Below are 18,100 nucleotides of genomic sequence, written 5' to 3'. Positions count from 1 at the left end.
AGAAAATTGTATAGTGTGTATCCAGCTTATGGCTGCTTCGTGAGTTCAAGGGGTTAAAGCGGTGAGAAGGCAAGACAACTCATCCCCACCACGTCAGATGCTCTCTGAATAGCAATCTGAACATAGATCGCTCTTCAGTGACCAAAGCTAGTGTGAACGAGCCCTAATATAGTTTCCCTTTAATAAGTTTGACTGTTTACATTCACATGCAGAATTCGGTCCACAACTGGTACTAACTTTGTCTGGACTTCCTAGCAGGAGGAAAACAGCAATACAAATAGTTTATTTAGAATAGCTAATGATAAAAAGATTAGCAGGATAAAGCCATTATGTAGCCATTCTTATAATAATAAGAGCAGATGTGCGTTCATTAATTTATATTTACCAGACTTGGAGACTTTTATATCGTAGCACAATACGCAGCGTCTGCTTTCCATTGCTATAAAAGAACAGGCTGTGTATACATATTCTGACATCAGACATAAAGGTTTAGATTAAATTTCATGCTTACCACAACTTTTTCCTTATGAGACCTGACCATTGCCCCAAACCATTGTTTTGACTTGAATTCGAGCGCCTGTTTGGTTCCATTCAGCCTGCCGTGCCTGTTGCCTGTACAGGAAGAAGAACATTAGAGCCCAGTCAGTCGGGATTCTCTGTGCAACGCTAAAATGCGATGCCGGGCTCGTTAGCTGGTCACTGCCCTCATCTAACACAACATAAAAATACAGCGGGGACAAAAAAAAAACATAAAAAAGAACGAAATACTAGAGGGCCAGCAACGAAATACTTCTGAAAACTAAAAGGCCGCTGGGGACGGTACAAAACCAACTCTGGCAAATACAAATGTCTTGTAACATAATTAGGTTCTTTTTACATTATAAATGATTTAACGAGCGGCTCTAGACAACAGATAAAACCAGTAGTGTGACCCAAAAGACAGACTGACACCGAACCAAAATGAGTTCACCAAAACTGTTGTAACTCTGATTGTTCTTTACTAAACTGTAACCGTATTCACCAGGACTCTGACATTGCTTGTAGGGGAGACTGCAGCCTCCTGTCTTAGGATTCTGTAATGTGAGACTTTTTTATGCTCTGACGTGCATTAGAGAAGCTCCAATGGTCTTAAAGCGTATCTAAGGCCCTTTTCAAACTGGGCGACACTGTTATGATGAGCAGGGGATTTGTCCACTGATCCCCTGCTGATCAGAGCAAAGCGGGTGGATGACGGGTCGGTGTCCGCTCCGTTTCTGCAGAGCAGACATGGGCCAAGTCAGCCCTACTCTATGGGCTGCCACGTGTAAACGGACAACGTAATGCCTTTTGACCCGATCCGCCTAGACCAGTGATGGTGAGCCTTGGCAACACAGATGTTTTGGAACTACATTTCCCATTTCCGATGCATCCCCCAAATGCATGCCCTCAAAATAGACCCCACCCCAAAGCACCTTGCCCCCATCTCGATCTTGATGGGGACAAGGGCCTCTTCCCGACAACCCTAGCCAGTGGTTGTCTGGGTCTGCGGGCACGGGGGCTTATTGGAATCTGGAAGCCCCCTTTAACAAGGATGCTGTCACCCGGAGGCCCAGCCCCCTTGTGATGTCACCGCCTGGGGCAGGATGGGACCCTGATGTCACAAGGGGACGGGCTTGTGGATGATGTCATCCAATGGCCGCACCCCCTTATTATCTAAAAAATGCTTGACATTGGCGTGGACAGATCAGCGGGATGCAGCATCGGAGGAGGGTCGTCGGTGGGAGCGGCGGCAGAGGAAGAAGCACACCAGACAAAAAAGACAGGTGAAAGAAGAAGAGCGGACAAAGAATCGGGAGAAGGAGAGGCCCGGATGAGGAAGATGCCGGAGAAGATGCAGGAAGACCGGAGGAAGAAGAAGATATTTTTAATAAAAGACTTGTCAAAAACTGTCTGCTGTATTTTTTGACACTACACTACTTTTTTTTGGTGAAAGGGTAGAGGTACAATGTACCCCATACTCATTCACATAGGGGGGAGGCTGGGATCTGGGGGCCCCTTCAAGATTCCGATAAGCCCCCCGCCCGTAGACCCCGACAACCACTGGGCAATGGTTGTGGGGAAGACGCCCTTGTCCCCATCAACATGGCGGTAATGTACTTTGGGGTGGGGGGCGTAGAGCCCGCCTGCCCCAAAGCACCCACTCCCCCATGTTGAGGGCATCTGGCCTAGTACAGTTCGGGGGGGGGGCGTTGCTCATCCCCTCCCTTTCCTGATCTGCCGGGCTGCATGCTCGGATAAGGGTCTGGTATGAATTTTGGGGGGGCATGGGGTGGGGGGTCCATACTAGAGCTGAATGGTCTGGTATGGACCTGGGGGGAATCCTACTCCATTTTTTTTCATGATTTTGTTTTTGCCAGCAATTATTTTTTTTACATTTAGCTGTCAGCTGGGAAGCCCGCTGACAGCTGATGACTCATTGGTTGTTAAGGACGCAGTGGCCGGCTTCCCAGCCCCCTCCTTAGCAACCAGTTATATACAGTAAAAACACAAAATGCAAAATCGCATCAAAATCACAGTAAGGCTGGATTCATACCTATGCAATTTTAGTGCTTTTTGCATTTTGCAGATTTGCACTACAGTCCATTTAACATTGTTTTCTATGGAACACGTTCTGTAGTGCAAATCTGCAAAATGCAAAAAACACAAAAATTGCATAAGAGTGAATTCAGCCATAAAACACGCCATTTTGGATGCGGGTCCATTGAAATCTATTACATGCAAAACGCTGCATTTTGCGGGAAAAAGAGTCCCCGACCCTTTCCAAAAATGCAGAGGCACACAAATGCATTGATATGAACATGTTCCATAGGGACCCATGTTTAAACAAATGCATCAAAAAACGCATTAGTGTGAATGGAGCCTAAGGCACTGCTGAGTTTGTAGAGGCTGATCTGCTGACATCAAAAAGTATCAGTACAGCGCAAATACAAAATAATACAATAAATATCATAAAGTGAAAAATATGAAAAGTCCATATAGTGAAAAAGAAGTTCAGAAAGAGTCCACTTGTGTAATGTATCTTCAATCAATATATCAAGTGACGATGTGATCCCTTCACCATTGAGCAAGTTGAACTCTCACCTCAACAAGTGGACCTCTGATATATCAGATAGGTCAAAAACGCATGTTCCCATCAAGGGTAGATCATAAGGTTACAGCAGACCAAGCGGAAGCATTTCCAGGTAAGGTTCTCCTCCGTATCATCAGATCAATGTGATATCATATATGAAAAAGAACAGGCAAATCTAGTGCTCTCCGTTGATGTAAATTTATTAAACAGATAGATAAAAGACAAATACCACTCACATTTGGAAGCACTGATCTCCAGTGCTGAGTGCTCAGATAAAAAGTACCATGCATGGATCAGTGTGTCAGCTGGCGGATGACGTCACGACGCAGGTCACGTGGTCCGCTTGATCTGCTGACAGCCTTAGCCCTTGTTCACATTGACTGTGGTTTTGAAATTGTGTGCCTTCATCTGAAATCGCATAATTTCAAAGCCGCATGTCAGTGCAGCTTTGAAGACATCTCTGCGGCTTCATGCACAGATGTCTATCCAATTTACACCCGAAATCGCCAAAAGTAGTGCAGGATCTACTTTTTCAAATCCTCGCACAGATTTGAACAGTGCCACTGCCAGTGCCAAATCACATGACAAGTCACTCCAATATGAATGAGGGCTTAAAGTGCAATCAAACCCTCTTATCCTTTACAGCTAAGGAAGCTGCTTCTGTTTGATCTGCAACTGCCATGGTGCTGCACATGTGATCAGTTATGACACCAGCCATTTGATGGTCTGACCGTAGAATATGGAAGCTCCTGCAAAAAAGAGGAAGGATTAGAAAGGTGTCAACAAAAATTCCCATGGGGTTCTCTTTAAAAAAAAAAAAGAAGGCCTATGGGAACCAGGTTTTGGTACAGTTGGGTAAGAAGTTATTTAGCGGTACTCTAAGGCCGCGTACACACGGGCGGATTGTCTGCCCAACTAAGTTCGTCAGACAATCCGACAGACAGTCCGTCCAACTTTTAAATGAACGGACTTGACCACACACGACGAACAGACAGTCCGCTGAAAGCTTGTGCGATGACGTGTACAGCACGTACGACGGGACTAGAAATACGACGTCCAATACACTGCAATGCAACCTTTGGCCGTGTAAATCCTTTCTGAGCATGCGCCATACTTAGTCCGTCCAACTTGCCTACTCACGAGCGGACTGTCCGCTGAAACCAAGTTTGGACGGACAAAATTACGGAAATTCCGAAAGACTTAGTCCGCCAGACTGTCCGCTGAAAAAGTCCGCTGAAGCCCACACACGAGCGGATTGTCCGCTGAAACACGTTTCAGCGGACTAAGTTGGACGGACAATCCTCTCGTGTGTACGCGGCCTAAGATATTCTATGTTATGGACACTGTAAATGCATTTGTATAGATTGAATGTGGATGGTCCAGCTGAGTGTCTCCATTTGAAGGCTATTAGGCATCTTGTAGCAGATAGGACTTTTATGTTTTAGTCTTGATGTACCTGGAAACTAATTAGCCAATTTGAAATTAAAGCGGAGGTCCACCCTAAAGTGGACCTTCCGCTCATCGGAACCCTCCCCCCCTCCGGCGCCACAATTGGCACCTTTCAGGGGGGAGGGGGGGTGCAGAGGAAGAAGTACTTGTCATACTTTTGGGAAAGGAGAAATACTTGTCATACTTTTGGGAATTGGTGCTGCGCCGCAAATGCGGCGTCGCACCGATTCAGGAGATGCCATTTCCGGCAATTGTCACTGATTTGGCATGCGATTGGACATGTCAAAAATCATCTACACCAGTGGTTCTCAACCTCAGTCCTCAAGTACCCCCAACGGGCCATGTTTTCAGGTTTTCCTTTACTTTGAACAGCTGCTTTAAATCAATATCACACACATGGTATTGATAAGAGCTATTTTATCTAAGGGAAGTTCCCAAAACATGGCCCGCTGGGGGTACCTGAGGAATGAGGTTGAGAACCACTGATCTACACTAATGGCGCCCGTACACTAGAGGAAAGATAGTTCGAAAAGCTGTCATTTGGACAGCTTGTTCATTTTTCGTCCAGTTAATGGGCACAAATCGATAATCATTGGTGAGGTTTGTGAGCCAATAAATCAATGGAATAGTTTGTAAAACTTCTGCCAAATGGACGATGCATTGAAAAGATAACTACTTGCCTACTGGGCACTTTTACACCCTTCCTCCACAGGTCAAAATGAAATTTTTATCATTTTTTAACACAGATAGAGCTTTCTTTTGGTGGTATTTAATCACCACTGGGTTTTTTATTTTTTGCTAAAAAAACAAAAAAAGTTTCTTCTTAGTTTCTGTTATAAAATTTTGCAAATAAGTATTTTTTCTTCTTCACTGATTGGCACTGATAGACTGCACTGATGGGTACTGCTGAGGCGGCATTGATGGGTAATGATAGGTGGCACTGATAGGAACTGATAGTTGGAACTGATAGGCTACTAACAATCCGAAAATCGGCAGATTAACTTAAAGGGGTTGTAAAGGTTTGTGTTTTTTCACCTTAATGCATGCATAGGATGCATTAAGGTGAAAAAACACAAACCTTTACAACCCCTTTAAGTTAATCTGCCGATTTTCGGATCGTTAGTATGGTGCTTTCGACAGCCGATTCCGATTTTTCGTCTGACAAAAGCTGGATGTGCAGACTATAACGTTTTAATCGTATGTGAACACAAAGTCCGATTATCGTTTAATTAGTAGGGTTTTTTTCCGCAAAAAATCATATGCTCAGAAACAAAAGAATACATACAAAACTATTCAACACATTATGTCACTTCTGAAGTTGGATTTTGTCTACCTCTCCACTTTCGATATGAGACTTGCATGCAATAAAAAACGGACGAAAATCTGATTGTGTATACGAGGCTTTAGTCAGATAGGGGAGAAGATAAATGTCCGTTAAAAGAGTCATTGTGGTGGGTTTGAAAGGAATATTCTACATCACCACAATGCATCTCAACGCACATCATAATGCACTTCAAATTGCATGCAGTAACATATTTATAGTGATTGTAAAGTTGCCACCCCATGGGGGCTCCGGCTTTGGGGCTTTCTCTTCTCCAACTGCGACATGTTTAGAGATGCAACTTTGACAATTGTATTACCGTGGTGACAATAATTTTGGTTGTTTTAGTGTACTGTACTGTGTGAATAATCACATCAATGGCTCCTGAAAAAAGTGGACCAAGTCTGTGAAACGTGTCGGCCCTAAAGCAATTAACTATGTTCTGATATAATGTTCTGCTTTACCACACTGATTTTTCATTGTTTATTTTTGTTTTAAGGATAGTTCATGAGATATTGTTTGACTTAGGATATAAAATCCTTTTTAAACTAACTAATGTGCCTGTGCATTACCCTTTAAGAGGTGGCCAGTGGGCGTGCACGCAGGCGTGCGTGCGTCCGCGGTAAGCTTCGTGAGTCGGGTCGCGGGTCCCGCGAACTCGATCGCCGCGGGGATACCCGCGATCGTCTCGCGGAGAGGAAGAACGGGAAGATGCTAATGTAAACAAAATCTTCCAGGGCTGAAGTGGTTAAATCACTGTCACCTATTAGTTGCAAGATGTGAATTAGCATATAGTATATGTTGGCTGTTGTTTAGCTATGTTAATTATATTTCTGTTTACAGTTTGTATTGTTAGGGTAATATGATCAGGAGGAATATCCTCCTATGGGGTATAAAGTATGTATCAATAAACAGTCATTCCTTTAGATTTTAGCTCACATCTTGTCTATGTACGATGTTTGGGGTAAAAAGGGCTGGTATTAGCTCTCGGTCTGCTCGGAATAGTTTGGAGGACAGGGGGCACTGTTTGGCAGAAGGAAGCACTTAGTCGGGATGCCCAAGTGGTTCCGTCACACCTCCCCTGTCACCTTTTTTTCTCTTGGTGTCAGGAAAATCTGTTATAAGTGACTGCAGATAGCAGAGGAACCAGGCAGCAGACAGAAATGGTGCTTAGTGCTCTGGATTGAGACAAGTACACACTATAGAGGGATAGGATATGTTCATATTTAATGTCGGAGGTTTACAACCGCTTTAATTCAATGAACACTAACTCGTGACATATTGCGCATTAACTCATCGCACAAATGTCTGGAGCTCACGTTATATATACAATATTTACAGTATCTTTCAAACAGCAGTGTTTTGATATGATCAATATTACATTGATGATTACTATTTATATTTATGAAGACATGACACAGCATAAGACATAATGATGACGTATTAATTATATTACATTGGTGCAGTGAGGACCTCAAGGATCATCAGTATCTTGTCCACGTATATGTGGCAGCAGTGGGATAGCTAGGGCCCATGTATACCATAACCTGCATGCTGGGACTTGTTGTATGACAAGTATCTGGTGCAGGTTGTCTCCCTCTACTCATATGGAAGAGCCAAATAAATGTAGCACATGGTGCCGGTAAGGGGAACCATATGGCTAAGAGGCAAAGGGCAATCACAAAGGATCCCGGGTCATAATAAAAAGCAGAAGGCCTGTTTAGTGGCTCCTCACACTATGATGTGAAGTGATATTCCACGTGCTCAGTCAGTGATCGGTCCCGCGTCTCACCACACACCGCTAATGGACTTTACTCTGTCAGTGTGAGGACAAAGTCTGTTCACATTTATATATCAATTTCCTCCACAACAAAGCCGTAACATGGGCTCTGAGGTCTTCAGGAGAAAAAAACGCTGCAAACCTACTTTTAGGCTTCATGAGCATGGCCACATTGCTGTCAGCGTGGGGGGGAAAAAAGCCAATCACCGGCTTCTGTCAGAGGGATATCGGTCCCTTACACAGGGAGCCATGGGTGCCTCATCTGTGCCCACCAGTGCCACCTGCCAGTGCCACCTATCAGGACCCACCAATGCCACTTACCAGTGCCCGCACTGCCACCTACCTTTGCCCACCAGTGCCACCCATCAATGCCCACCAGTGCCTCATCATCAGTGCTGCCTATCAGTATCACCTACCAGTGACCATCAGTGCCACCTATTAGTGCAGCTTATCAGTGCCAACTATCAGTGCCCTACAGTACCATTTATCAATGCGCATCAGTGTCAACCATCAGTGCCACCCATCAGTGCCACCCATCAGTGCTTATCAGTGCCCATCAGTGGCGCCTTATCAGTGCCCATCAGTGCAGCCTATCAGTGCCCAGTGCAGCCTATCAGTGCCCATCAGTGCAGCCCCATCAGCGCATGTCAATGAAGGAGAAAAATTACCTGTTTTCAAAATTTTACAACAAACTATGAAATTATTATTTTTTTTCAAAATGTTCTGTTTTTTTTTTGCAAAAAATAAAAAACCCAGCACTGATTAACCACTTGACCACTGGGCACTTAAACCCCCTTCCTAACCAGACCAATTTTCAGCTTTCGGTGCTCTTACACTTTGAATGACAATTACTCAGTCATGCAACACTGTACCCATATGAAATGTTTGTCCTTTTTTTCACACAAATAGAGCTTTCTTTTGGTGATATTTAATCACCGCTGGGTTTTTTATTTTTTGCGCTATAAATCAAATAAAGACTGAAAATTCGGTAAAAAAAAGTTATTTGTTTCTGTTAAAATTTATTGCAGAGTATTGGCAGGGTATTGGCAGAGTATTGGCTAGTATTGGCAAGTATTGGCGAGGTATTGCAGAGTATTCCAGTATTGCAGAGTATTGGCAGAGTATTGGCACAGTATTGGCAGAGTATTGGCACAGTATTGGCAGAGTATTGCACAGTGTTGCAGAGTATTGGCAGAGTATTGGCAGAGTATTGCACAGTGTTGCAGAGTATTGTCACTGAGCAGCGCTGTGGGCACTACTCATCCAGCCCACAGCGCTGCTGCCATCTTTCCCCCTCTCCCCTCTCACTGTACCTATCAGTACAGAGAGGGGAGAGAGGAACCGGCGTCATGACGTGACACCGGTTTGTTTATAAGTGATCACTCCATCATTTGACGGAGAGATCACATGGTAAACAGCTGCTATCAGCTGCCATTTATGGTGATCTGTGATGCGCTGGGTCCTCGGGATGTTCCCAGGTGCGCCCCCCAGGGGGCGCGCGGGAGCAAGATTCTGTGAGGACATCCCACGGACGTCCACCCAGAATAAGCCGACCACGCTGTAGCCGTCTTTTGGCTATGGCCAGGTCAGCATGTGGTTAAATATCAACCAAAAGAAAGCTCTATTTGTGGGAATAAAATGACAAAAATTTAGTTTGAGTACAGTGTAGCATGACTGCGCAATTGTCATTCAAATAGTGACAGCGCTGAAAGCTGAAAATTGGTCTGGGCACGAAGGGGGTTTCGTGAAACAAATATATATACTCGCGCTAGAAGTGAATGAAAATTAGTAATACTGGTGGTTGCAGCTGCTGTTTACTTGGCTGAATAAAAAGTACATGTAATTACAGCACTCGCAATACTATAAACAATCAAATTAATGAGTGAAATAATCAAAAGACACAAAACGTCCATATACATTGTGCAAATGTGCTCCAATCATAAAGTGCAGTTGTGCTCCAAACTTCAAGGTGTGCCACACACTCCTCCTGTGTCCCCACTTACCAAAAAGAATGGACCCCTAGCTTTTCAGTCCAGGGGTCATTCAAGCTAGAATGCTGGCCATAAATGGCAAAAGGATCCAATGAAGATCTCCCTCAATCGTGTTGGTCAAATTTGGATATTGTCACAAAAAAACGAAGAGGCACTAAAAGTGAAGTACAATACTTGGCTACCACTGTACTCCTGTACTGTTTATGCTCCTATGCAACCACTGGAAATAAATAAAACGTTATTTGAAAAAAAAAAAAAGTGAAGTACAGTTTGGCAGATCTTTAATGCGCAAACGTGGATAGGTACTTACAAGCTAAAAACATTCATCAAGCATCGAAATTGCAAGGATAAGTACCAGGAAAATCTGCATCCAGCGTGCGTTCCACCAAAAACGCAAGTGGCGTTGTTTGGACTTGAAAACCGGAAGTTATGTCAACGTGTTTCGCCCTCTCCCGCAGGGCGTCATCCTGGTGTTTATCCTTGCAATTTCAATGACTGTTTTTAGCTTGTATCATTCCACGTTTGCACATTAAACACTTCCGGACTGCCCACCATCGTTATACGTCGGTACTTTGAAGGAGGATGTCATTGTTTTGGCAGCAACTAGCTACCATAACCCTGGTATCTTCCTTTTCTGCGGGCGGTCTAGTTTAACACAAAAGTGGTCTCTGCGCCAGATTCGCTTTTATCGACGAAGGTAGAGGGCCCCCCCTCCCGCCGCGATCCAGTGCCCTCCGCTGCTTACTGGAGCCATCGGCAGCAGCGGAGGCGATCGCGTCTGTCCCCTGCCTGGGTATGGAGACGAGTGAGGGGAAGATGGCCCCAACCCATCTCCATATCACTGCAGGGCGTAAGCAACGTCAAAATGCCACTTCTGCCCATAGCTCTTAAAGGGCCATTTTTTTTTTATCTTAAATTACAAAATTTATATATTTTTTTTATTGCATTTTAATGTAAATATGAGATCTGAGGTCTTTTTGACCCCAAATCTCATATTTAAGAGGACCAGTCATGCTTTTTTCTATTACAAGAGATGTTTACATCCCTTGTAATAGAAATAAAAGTGACGCAATTTTATTTTTAAAACAGTGTAAAAATGTAAAAAAATAAAAATATGAAAATAAATATGAAAAAAAAATGTTTTAAACGCTCCGAGTCCCAACGAGCTTGCGTGCAGAAGCGAACGCATATGTGACTAGCGCCCGCATATGAAAACAGTGTTCAAACCACACATGTGAGGTATCGCCTCGTTCGGTAGAGCAAGAGCAATAATGCTAGCCCTAGACCTCCTCTGTAACTTAAAACATGCAACCTGTAGAATTTTTTGAAACGTCGCCTATGGAGATTTTTAAGGGTAAATGTTTGTCGCCATTACACGAGCGGGCGCAATTTTGACATGTTGGGTATCAATTTACTCGGTGTAACATTATCTTTCACAATATAAAAAAAAAAATGGGCTAACTTTACTGCTGTCTTATTTTTTAATTCAAAAAAGTGTAATTTTTACAAAAAAAATGCGCTTGTAAGACCGCTGTGTATATGGTGTGACAGAAAGTATTGCAACGACCACCATTTTATTCTCTAGGGTGTTAGAAAAGAAAATGTATAATGTTTGAGAGTTTTTCTAGCAAAAAAAAACAGTTTAACTTGTAAACAACAAATCTCAGAAAGAGGCTCGATCCTGTTAACGACCTGCCAAACTGCACTTCACTATTAGTCCCTCTTTTCATTTTTTTGTGACAATATCCACATTTGACCATCACGATTGAGGGAGATCTTCATTGGATCCTTTTTCCATTCATGGCCAGCGTTCTAGCTTGAACGACCCCTGTACTGGAAAGCTGGGGGTCAATTCTTTTTAGCGAGTGGGGCACAGGAGGGGTGTGTGGCGCACATTGAACTTTGGCGCACAACTGCACTTTATGATTGGAGCACATTTGCACAATGTATATGGACTTTTTTGTCATTTGATTTTTTCACTCCTCAATTCGATTGTTTATAGTCTTGTAAGCGCTGTAATCATATGTACTTTTTAATACAAGGGTTTTAAGTGCCCAAAAGGCAAGTGGTTAAAAATAGCTTTGATTTAAATATTCTAATTAAATGTCAGATTCGTTACGAACATAAACATGTTTGCAGACTGGGAACTGTGCCCGGTCTGTAATTTCAGAGCGAAAATGTTGGAAGTGGCCTTCCATTACACCTCCTTCATAAGAAAGCTTCTAAAAATAGAGAAATACTAATGTATAACATTCCGCAGGCTGCAAGGTAAAAACATACATCTGTCGGGTAGATGGCAGATCTGTTACATAACGCGGGGGAACATGGCAGGGATCTTACTTAAATTGGCGCAAAAGGACATTCATATCAAATAGTAATACCGCATTTATCTTCCAATGACATCATGTTTATCTTAAACAAACTTTTTAACAAAATTGTAAAACTAAGTTTTTGCAGCTGATTTTTAGGAAAAATTCACTGTAAAACAGAGCTACATACAGAAAACGGATAACAGTCAACAATCTACTAAAAGCCATGACTAAGGACTAACGTCCGAAACGCGTAGGCTGTTCTACCGCTTTGTACATGTATTTAATAAAGGAATACAATTTTGGATGTCATCCTGAGTGCCGATCATCCCTTTCCTTATAACAATCTACTAAAATTAATTGAAAAAGGAGGGGGGGAGGTATGTGGGACTTTAAATGAGGTGCACATAAAAATGCGCCTCCATCCCTATTCTTTGAAATACAGTAGGAGGTTTGGGACTTTAAATGAGGCAAGTATTAAAAAAAAAAAAAACTGATAAAGTTATTGTTTCATTTATTGGCATATATAATGTAAACCCATAACAATGGGTATGTGCATATATAAAAATGATCCTAGACACATCATAAATGGATTATACACTAGAAGCAAAATACACATAGCATTGAACCATAATGTAGGAAATATTGTATCATGTCATGAAGTCATTTATATAGTATAACTAAGTATAATATAGTAAAACTATATATTGAAATAAAGCTTTAGGCATAATGTAACTGTATACTTGCCTCATTTAAAGTCCCAAACCTCCTATTGTATTTCAAATCTACTAAAATGAAAAATCCTTCTATGTACAAGCAATTTGCCTATCCATGAGGGAAGGTGGAAGCATTATGGGTATAGAGGAAGGAAAGGGGGAGCACTACAGGTGTAGAGGAGGGAAGTGGGAGGCACTATGGGTATAGAGGAGGGAAGGGGGAGATTTAGGGGTATAGAGGAAGGAAAGGGGGGGCACTACGGGTATCAAGGTGGAAAAGGGGAATATTTAGGGGTATAGAAAAAGGAAAGGGGGAGCACTACAAGTGTAGAGGAGAAAAAGGGGAGGCACTAGAGGTATCAAGGAGGGATGGGGGAAGATTTAGGGGTATAGTAGAAGAAAAGGGGGAGCACAACGGTTGTAGAGGAGGGAAAGGGGAGGCACTATTGGTATCAAGGAGGGAAAGGGGAAGAATTAGGGGTATAGAAGAAGGACAGGTGTAGATGAGGGAAAGGGGAGGCACTATGGGTATCAAGGAGGGAAGGGTGAATATTTAGGGGTATAGAAGGAAAGGGGGAGCACTACAAGTGTAGAGGAGGGAAAGGGGTGGCAGTGACACCAGGGGTATCAAGGAGGGAAGGGTGAATATTTAGGTGTATTGAAGGGAAGCGGGAGGCACTATGGGTATAGAGGAGGGAAGGGGGGAGCACTATAGGTATAGAGAAAAGAAAGGGGGAGCGCTACGGGTATAGAGTAGAGAAAGGGGGAGCACTACGGGTATAGAGGAGGGACAAGGGGAGGACTACTGGTGTAGAGGAGGGAAAGGGGAGGCATTATGGGTACCAAGGAGGGAAGGGGGAAGATTTACAGGTATAGAGGAGGGAAGGGAGAAGCACTACAAAAATAGAGGAGGGAAGGGGGAAGTACTATGGGTATAGAGGAGGGAAGGGAAAGGCACTACAAAAATAGAGGAGGGAAGGGGGAAGCGCTACAGGGACCAAGGAGGAAAGTGAGAAGCACTATGGGTAAAGAGTAGTGAAAGGGGAAGCCCTATGGGTGTAGAGGAAGAATGGGGGAAGTACTATGTGTATCAAGAGGTAAGGAGGAAGCACTAAGGATATAAAGGGGAGAACAAGGAAGAAATACAAGTATCAAGAAGGGAAGGGTAAGCACTATCGGTATCGAGAAGGGAAAGGAAAAGCATAGACGAGTAGTATAGACAGGGGAATGGGGAAGCACAATCAGGAACTTTGGCTCTCGATTGTCCATGGGGACCAGAGCTGTCAGTGACAGCCAGTGTTGAGGGCTACCAGTGTCACCTGGGAACTCTCAGAGGGAGGACAGCTAGGTATCCACCCATGGGATATTTTACAGAGAAAAAATCATATACAGATTGTGGTCACTGTGAGTACAGAGTGAAGGACCGTTGCTGCTGTTAAATCCAGGTGCACTAATACTAAAGCTTGCCTGGCCTGAAACATTACTTATGGTGTCCTCTAGTGCTGTCCATTCCCTGTCCTATTGCTGAAGGGACTGTTTAGGAAGAAGCTGCATCAAGAAGAGTATCCTCTCATTACTGTTCCCTGTTTGGAGTATACCTCAGCTTCCCTAAGCCTCATCCAAATTAACCTGCATTAAAGTTTGACAAAGGTGACCCCTAGATTGTTTATTGAGCCAAAGGAGTGAATATTGCTGTTTGCCTGGCTGCTACTACACTTGTGAGAAAGAACCTAGGACAAAATCAACGGCCCTTGCAGGGGTTAGCGCTACATATGCAATTGTAGAAAAATCGTTTTTGGCCAGACTTCCGCCTTGATAATACAACAGCCTCTTTAACTTCAGACAGATAAAATAAAACATCAATTAACGCAGTGATATCTTCATCACAAATAATGACAAGTATATTATATGCAACTGATATAGATACCAAATTGTAATTTTATTTCAGTTTCTGTAAATCTTCTGCACAGCATGACTCAGATTGAGAGAGAGAAGGCCAGCTGTGCATTAAGTCTATAAGCACGCTGATAGTAGGAGACTTGAGTTTGTGTGCTGCTGTTCCTTCATTATCCAATTAGCAGTCTGGGAAGGTGGGGACGTTTCCTGGACCAAAGGAAGCTTCAACATTGCACTGGATATCTAGGACTCGATGTGCTGTGTGTCAGAAGTGCTGGAAGATCAAGCCTGGCAGTAATACAACTGATATATATGTATTTCAATGATCTATTTAACTACTTGCTTTAACCAAACAAAATGTATCTTTTCTGTCTTCATGCACACAGTCAACATCTTGAAATATCCTATTCCGCCCTCTAGAAATGAGCTCTGGCTGTAGGCTGATGCTATCTTGTATGTGACCAGAAGACTTTGCAAATGTTCCCAGGCTACGTACAAAAAATAAGAAACATGTGTACTTTGATTTAAAAGAAATGAACTGCATTTCTGTACTCCTACTCCATGCTGGCATTTGATCTTCTCTCTGGTAATAATAGAGATCACCAATGCCTGTGGAAGGGCCCTTTGTTTACTTATAAACTACAAATCCCAGCATACCCTGCTGTTGGGTGACCTCTTGTCACAGTGATGACATCACTAAATGTTGCCTGATAAAAGGGAGAGAATATTTGCAGAACGTCCAAAACATTCTACAGAAATCAGCTTGTGCAATGATTAAGGGGGCTCCAAATAAAATAAAAACTCTTTGGTCTTATGCTGTGTACACATGAGCGTAATGTCCGACAGAAAAAGTCTGACGGGAGATTTTCATCGTATATTCCAATTGTGTGTATGCCCCATTGGACTTTTTACGTCAAAAATTCTGATGGACCTAGAAAGAGAACATGATCTAAATATTGCTGACGGAACCAATTCCTATCGGAAAAACCGCTCATCTGTATGCTGTTCCGACGGACCAAAAACGACGCATGCTCTGAAGCAAGTACGAGGCGGAAGCTATTGGCCACTGGCTATTGAACTTCCTTTTTCTAGTCCCGTCTTACTTGTTGTACGTCACTGCGTTCTTGGCGGTCAGACTTTGGTGTGATCATGTGTACACAAGACAGTTTCAGCGGAATTCCATCGGAACTCCGTCGTAAAAACCTTCAGAGTTTATTTCGACGGGAAAACCAGTCGTGTGTACAGGGCATTAAAGTAACAAAACGTAACAGTTGTGCTGCTAAAGCAGAACAAAGTTCGTTATTTCAGACCTAAGATTGCCTACAGAGAACTATTACTTTATATGGCCAAATATTTATAAACATCTGACCATCACATATATTTGAGATTGTTGGACATTGAAAAACTGTGGCCATTAATATAGAGTCGGCCCCTTGTTTGTAACTATACCAGCTATTCTGGAAAGGCTTTCACAAGATTTTGAAATGTGTCTGTAGAAATTTGTGCCTATGCAGGCAAAATAAGGGCAGGTACTGATGTTGAATGAGAAGAACTGTCTTCTAATTGGTGTTCACATTCATCCCAAAGGTGTTCAGTAGGGTTGAGGTCAGTGCTCTGTGCAAGAAACTCAAGTTCCCCAGCATTAAACTCATCAAACCATGTCTTTATGGATCTGGCTCTGTGCACAGGGGCACAGAGCCCTTCTAGAACAGAAATGGGCCTTCCCTAAACATTACCACAATGGTGCACAATCGTCTAAAATATCTTTGTATGCTGTAGCATTAACAGTAATCTTTATTGGAAACACCTGAACTCAACATTTGGAGGCATAGATAGGTGCAGCGTAATCTGACAGGCAGAGAACATATGGAGTTCGAATGCAGTAACAGGAATATGTAGAAACAAAAGTTCAACAGTACACAGCTGGCCTGGCGGGAGGCAACAGTTGGGGAACAGAAGACTAGAAACTCATGAATGCCGACAGCACCTGCCACAAGGAGCGGAATGAGGCCTGTCTGATCTGTACCCCAAGGGGAGGCTTTCCAAGAAGGTTGACGTAGTCCCTGTTCTTTTCCTTCTCCTCTGGAAACTTTCCCTGGTTCTAAGTACTGTCCCTGACAGACGGGTAACCTGTCCCTACACTAGCAACTCTCAAAATGCGTGCCAAACCCGGGTACCAGGGTCTTAAATAGACTCTGCCTGACCCATTGGTGCATCTCCTTAGTGACTAGGACTTCTCCATGTACTCATTGCTAGGTCATATTTTGCCTCACACTTTATGCATTGCCTTAACCCCCCAGACGGTATTCACGAGTCTGGCTCGGGGTGGAATTTTTATGCCAAAAGCGGTAACCCCGAGCCAGACTCGGGACCGCATCGCTGGATCCAGGAGGATGTTTACTTACCTTCTCCCTTGGATCCAGCGATGTCCCCCCGCTGTACGAGCGAGCCGTGTCTCGCTCGATCTATCACGGAGCCTGTCTCCGTTCCCTGCGAGCGCTGCGACGCACGGTGATGGAGATCGGCGCCAAATTCAAAAAGTGAAACACACACATTACAGACAGTATAATATAATCTTACAGATTACATTGCTGTATGTAATTATTTCACATCCCCTTTGTCCCTAGTGGTCTGCCCAGTGTGTTGCATGCAGTTTTATATAATAAAACTGTTCTTTATGCCTGGAAACTGGAGATTGTCCATAGCAACCAAAACTGTCACTTTACATCAAAAATGATTTTAGACCAGCTAGAAAACAGTGATAATAAATTGTAATCACTCAAAGAATTGAGGGATAGCGATTTGTGGGGAGATCCGTCATCAAATACTGAAAAGTAATGACAGTGACAATTCTGTAACTGAGCAAATTTCAGTGTTTTTGTTTTGATTACATTATTGAATAATTGTTATTAATGTTATATTATTATTATTTGGTACAATTATTTATAATTATTTATTATATTATAATTTATTATTTCATTTTTCAAACTTTATCATACCCGGGATGTCTGCTAGACTCTGGTTTGGACAGATTTAAGTAAGCTAAAACGCCAAATTTTCATGCAAAATAATGGTACCACTTTTAGCACCTAAAATCCGAAATAATCATACCGCCAGGGAGGTTGAGAAAGTGATGGGCATTGAAATAATGATGCAATTGCATGTGAATCTGTAATCGCAGTTCAATTCTTATTTTGAGTGGATAACCCTCAGCCTGCCAGGATAATAAAGGGGACCTTTATCTTCTTTAGGTACTCCCCCCCCATTAGGGCTCGTTCACACATGCATCAATACCCTGTGTTTAAGCGCCATGTAAGCAGCATTTTTAAAGTCTCATTACCATTCTTCAATGCCTGCCATGAATGTTACAAAGGGCACCACTCAGTGAAGTACACATAAGAACGGTAGCCTTGTGTTAAAAGTTAAGCAGCATGTCACTTTAATGAGGCGTTAACACTTGTCAGTCGCCTCCATTATTTCAATGGTAATGCGTCATAACTGCACCTTAACCGCACCTATACAACTATGG

At 43.0% G+C, this 18,100-nt stretch overlaps 1 protein-coding gene across 1 annotated transcript in view; it reads right to left on the bottom strand.

Annotated features, from left to right (window-relative positions):
• The window catches only part of ITGA8 (integrin subunit alpha 8), a 236,120-nt gene that overhangs the window by 192,127 nt on the left and 25,893 nt on the right, over window positions 1-18,100 (bottom strand). The window contains exon 3 of the mRNA XM_077490849.1: window positions 512-612. Coding sequence (XP_077346975.1) covers window positions 512-612 — 101 coding nt within the window. The remainder of the gene's footprint in view (window positions 1-511; window positions 613-18,100) is intronic.

This window comes from Lithobates pipiens, unplaced genomic scaffold (assembly GCF_037356315.1).
Source record: "Lithobates pipiens isolate NorthernLeopardFrog02 unplaced genomic scaffold, aLitPip1_a1.2 Scaffold_19, whole genome shotgun sequence".
Taxonomy (NCBI): Eukaryota; Metazoa; Chordata; class Amphibia; order Anura; family Ranidae; genus Lithobates; species Lithobates pipiens.
Note: the sequence above shows the minus strand (reverse complement) of the source record. Positions and strands in the feature narration are given on the sequence as shown.